Here is a 5306-nt window from a genome sequence, read left to right as displayed (position 1 = left end):
TAAGGCTATCTCCAACAATACACGGTAAAGGCTCTTGTCCGCTATATTTACCAGTCCGCGTCGTCCTGTAAGGCTCCAGCAATGAACGCTAAAACGTCCGCTAAATTTTAGAGTGTGCTCGTGGTCCGGTAGATCTGGCGGACGAGCTTCCACCTGCTATCACTGTTCTGCTTGTCTTCCTTCCGTGTGTGTATACACCGTGGGCAGAGCATGGGCATGGATTTGCGGGCGGCCTTCGATGTCGACGTCGTGTCGCGGGCACGGCAGAGCTTGGCATGGAGTCGGTGGTGGCTTTCAATGACGTCGTCGCGTCGGGAGCGCGGGTATAGCTTGCACATGGAGTCGACGAGGGCGACGGCCGCGAGCGCGGGCAGAGCATGAACATGGAGTCGACAGTGGCCAACGTCGCGTCGAGGGCGTGGGCAAGCTGCCCACCGGTGGCTATCGGGGCCAACCGTTACATCAACATGCTACGAGCCACAACGCTGGAAAGATGTTCGATGGAATGTTGAAGCCAACGTCGTTCTGATTTTCCTTTTTTTTAGTAATTGCTAATTCGTGTCCAGTATGCCAGTGAAGCAAATCATTTATTTAATTAACAATTGTTGTTTAATAAAAAGCATAAATTATATTAATTAAGTTGTTACATTAGAGGATGAGATATAGAGAATAGATTTTAGAGAATGCTGCTGGAGATAGAGAAGATATAGAGATCAGAATTTTTTAGAGTATCCTGTAAAGGATAGAGAGTATTTTTTTAAAGATAAAATTTAGGAGATATTGCTGGAGACAGTCTAAACGGTTTTGTAAACCGTGCGCCACACACAGAATGTTTACCAGAGCATCAACTTCATGGTACATGCCAGAATCTTGGGGCAAATTTAAGGTTGACGAAAATGCAATATGCCAAAAAGAAATTTTGATGAGGCGCCGCAAATCTCTCGAACCCACTCATATGAGCATTCACTACCCCCATCAAACATCGAGTGTTACCGTAATAATACCAGATGATCCTTAAAATCATGTAGCGCTAGACAGATGAAGTGATGCTGCCAAAGGTCACAGAACATACACCTTCATCAAACATAGTAAGCTGTGATTCCGAAACCTACATAGATACATTCGAGCAACCCTTTGCACGCGCAAAACAAAAAACGGAGTATAAAAAACTGATGCAGCAAGACAGCAATTTCTAACGTCACTTATTTCCAATCTCTGACATAAAAAGAGGTGCGGTCACAGCCACGCTACAAACTCACCAGCCTCTGCGAGAGCGAACTTAAAATGGTGTCGAGGGTCCGTACGTATGTTTACTTAAAGGAGGCACCTAAAACATCATGTTTGTTGTTCGTCGTCATCATCATTATACATCCTTAGCCACCACCAGACCCGTACTTCTTGCCGAAGACAACCACCTGGAGCTTGTCGTACCCAGCAAGGACACCAGCACCAGCTACAGCGCGGAGGATGTTTGCGCCAGCACCCTTGAAGAGGGACTTGGTACCCTCCTTTGCGACAATCTGCTTGAAAGCGTCCAAGGAGCTGTTGTACTTGACGGCCTCACCAGATGTCATCATCATGCGACGGCGAACAGTGTCAATGGGGTAGGAGGCAAGGCCAGCACCAATGGTTATACCCCACCCGAGCAAGAAGCTGGCCAAGAAGTTATCCTGCAGAACACACCAGTGAATGCAATATTAAAAGACCACATTTAACCTTACACGGTAAACAAGGACCAATGTGTCAATCAATCAGAACAAGAAAACTGATTACGCGCAAAAACTGTACAAAAGGTTGAGCATGGGACAACTATGATTCAAAGCAGGTTAGCACTATTGCAACAAGGATAGCAATCCGAGCTCAGGTTACTGACCTGCAGGGTACCAACAAGAAGCACTGGCTTCAGGGAATCATACATACCAAAGTAAAGACCTCGGTACACAATGATCCCCACACAAGAGATATTGAATCCACGGTAGAGGCCACGAATACCATCACTGGCAAGGGTCTTGCGGTAAACATCAACGAGTCCATTGAACTGCCTCTCACCACCCTTCTTTGCAGCCTTGGCATCATTGGCCAAACGCGTACGGGCGTAGTCCAGAGAATAGACAAAGAATAGAGAGCAAGCACCAGCAGCTCCACCAGAAGCCAGATTTCCAGCAAACCACTTCCAGTACCCATCCTTGTCCTTCTTAAAGTTGAACATGCGCTTGAAGTGATCCTTGAACGCAAAGTTCAATGCCTGAAGCAGGATGGAGAATTTAGGTTTAGCTAGTGCAAACATATGAGCATGAATAATAATCACATAACACCAGAAAAAATGGTTGGATGGGATAGCATGTGGCACCTGTGTGGGGAAGTAACGGATGACATTAGCTGTGTTTCCTCTCCACAGTGAGACAAAACCCTCATCTCTGATTGTCCGGCCAAAGCAGTCCCCAATACCCTTGTACGGTTCAGAAAGCCTGCCAGTCTTGAGCATTTCATCCTGGTTCTGAATCAAAAGCTTGACACGCTCAATCGGAGCTGCAGCTGTCTTGGAGACAGCAGCAGAAACTCCACCCATCATAAAGTCGATCATAAATCCAGAAAAGCCTTTCTCTTTTGGGGCAGAAGCAAAGACAGGAGATGGTGCCATGACAGATGAGAGTCCAGCAGTTGCATTCATCCCATGATATGACCTCTGGGGCACATTGTAAGCAGAATAGGCATTGTTGAATACAGGGTTGTTCATGGCGGAATAGGAAGAGATTCTGCTCAACAGCACGGACTGCCCATGGAACTTCTGACCCACAGACGTTGAGCGTAGTTCATCCGCCATTTTCACAGGACAGAAGTGATCTGTCAATCAGCATGACACGCTTTGGTCAAATTGTAAGCAAACACACCATGCATATTACACATGGAGCACGGATACAGATACCCGAAATGTATACATGAATACTCCTAGATGCACTTAAAGTAGTTGCACCTAGATCGATTTTCCCCAAGCTAAGTGGAACGGAAACTTTACTCATGGTATCATAAAAGGAGTATGAGCAGTTAACCACTTGTAAGTATAACAGCATATCCTGGTGCATCAAGATGGTTACAACATGATTAAAAAAGACTGTCATTTAAGTAAACACCAAAAAGTACTTCTAAATGACAAGAAGCTTTGGCAATCTGTGTCTACTATCTAGTGTAGTGTAAAATTTTGAGACCTAGCAGTATTTGCTTGATTGAAGGTCAGCCTGGCAAACCTTGAAACCTATCAGCATCTACAACACGGAAAGCAGGGAAACTACAAACGTTACAATGAAAATCTGGAATCTGGTACCATCTAGGGGGTGGAACATAGAGCTATGATATCATCCAGAAATAAGTAATCAAGTATCGAACATATATAGATCAACACCCAACTAAGCCACATTGTAGTGAACAAGACCATCTCAGTATAACAAATATAGCACAGTAGCACATATATGCACTACTGTTGAGCAGTGTGACATTCATCAATGGATCTGTATATACGAAACTACTGTAAAACAAGCATGTCAGGCACTAAGACCAAACATTATATAACATAATAATACATAAAACTCATAAAAGACATAACAAGATGGAACAAAACCATCTCTTGTGACCAATTTGAGACATGACACAAAAAGAACAAAACCCGCTTGACCAGTTTTTTATCCAAGATAGACTGAACATGCAGCTATGGAGTGGCAAACAAGAGAAAAACAGAAACAGCATTTGCATACAAGCATCAACAATATCAAAACAATATGCAAACCACCAAGGTACCACCCAGCAGTGAGCAGAGCAATAGTCCAGCAATTGATGCCTATACAGGAAAATAAGCAATGCAAATTGCAAACTATTGATTATCTCAATTCTAATTGCCTAATGATGCCTGCTGAGACAAAACATGTATGGTTCAAAGTTTTGTACTTCTGTGTAATTGAACTAATAATAACCCTCTAATGTGAACATCCAAAGTTTCACCACAGTTGTACTTCACAGCAAGTTGTATACCGAACCCAATACCACAAGGACCTTCTAAACAACAAACAGACAGCCTTTTAAACAAGAGTGAGATTTCAAGTGTGGCTCTAAGATTAAATTGCTAAAAAGCAAGGGAATGCTCCTCAAAACCAGACAAAGGATAGTGACCTATGTACACATATTGGAGTCGAAAGCACTAAACTAGATGCCACCTGAAATTAACAGAAATTACTAACTCTGTAGTGAGCTCGCAACAGAGAGCAGTCTGCTAGTTCGCTATCTCGGACTCGACGGTCCATATTCCTATGAACTAAACCCTAAACCCTAGATAGAACACGCTACTGATTAGAGATAAGACTACTCTCGAAAATAACAAATAACAGAAGCAAGCAAAACGTCGTACCAGCTACCAGGAGGCCATACATATGCGTCCCTACTACAAACCTAGGGAAATGGAAATTAAAATCACTTCGTCCATCTAGGTATACGGTCCTATGTACTACCGACGAAGTTCAGTTCCTCCATTAAACTTCTCGTGTGGCCAGATCTACCGAGAAACGCTATGCACCCATCTCAAAAAACGAAATTAGATCTCGGCTTGGGGAAGAGGGAGAGTGCGTACCGGAGAGATGGGGAGAGCGAGGCCCGGTTCCCGCCGACGCCGCGGCCGGCGCCGCCCTTGCTCGCGCCGTAGAGAAGAGAGGTGGTGGAGTTGGGACGGGGCTCTGGTTCGGCCGCAACCTGAGACGAGATGACTAGATGAGGCACGGTATAGAAGACCCAGGGTTTGGATTGCTGGAAGAGTGAAAAGTCCAAAACGCCCTTCCAGAGAAATCGGCGAGTCTTCTATCAAGTGACTATCTCTCCGTGCTTAAATCAATAGGATGAAAACGGTCGAAAACGATTAAAAAAACACTAATATTGATTTTGGTTTTGTTTTATAACAACGGTACGAAAACGAAAACGGAAAGTTTCGGATCGGTATACGGTATCGAAATTACCGATCATTCGAAAACGAAAAATTCGAAACGAAGATACGTCGAAAACGATCGATACATGAAACTTGAGTCGGTAATTAACAAAAATAAACAATAAACTGAATGACTTAATTCAAACATTAATATATATTAAGTTTATAGCATCAATAAACACATAGTGACATTATTTGAGTGAGAAATTATATCTACACTTATGTCACATACAACAACATACTGATAGTTTGACGCTATGGCACAGATCACGTGACCGACTGACGGGGAGAGATTTGACATTATGAAACACGACGGGTGCGGTTTCGACGAAATAGAGGCTCA

The 5306-nt window shown here is 43.7% G+C and overlaps 1 protein-coding gene across 2 annotated transcripts; it reads right to left on the bottom strand.

Moving 5' to 3' along the window:
* Nucleotides 1-886: 886 nt before the first annotated feature.
* Nucleotides 887-4815, bottom strand: LOC100284305 (uncharacterized). Of its 2 annotated transcripts, XM_020552655.3 has the most exons (5): nucleotides 4616-4815; nucleotides 2975-3074; nucleotides 2351-2844; nucleotides 1874-2245; nucleotides 1026-1670 (listed from the first exon to the last, which is right to left on the bottom strand). In XM_020552655.3, the coding sequence occupies exons 2-5, from the start codon at nucleotides 3069-3071 to the stop codon at nucleotides 1374-1376; spliced, it is 1260 nt and encodes a 419-aa protein (XP_020408244.1). In that variant the 5' UTR covers nucleotides 3072-3074; nucleotides 4616-4815; the 3' UTR covers nucleotides 1026-1373. The 2 variants fall into 2 exon arrangements, with proteins under 2 accessions (NP_001150672.1, XP_020408244.1); NM_001157200.2 differs by lacking the exon at nucleotides 2975-3074 and having other exon boundaries at nucleotides 887-1670; nucleotides 4616-4795.
* Nucleotides 4816-5306: the final 491 nt, after the last annotated feature.

Source organism: Zea mays, chromosome 1 (genome assembly GCF_902167145.1).
Source record: "Zea mays cultivar B73 chromosome 1, Zm-B73-REFERENCE-NAM-5.0, whole genome shotgun sequence".
NCBI lineage: Eukaryota > Viridiplantae > Streptophyta > Magnoliopsida > Poales > Poaceae > Zea > Zea mays.
The sequence above is the reverse complement of the archived record's forward strand: the minus strand, read 5'-3'. Positions and strand labels throughout refer to the sequence as shown.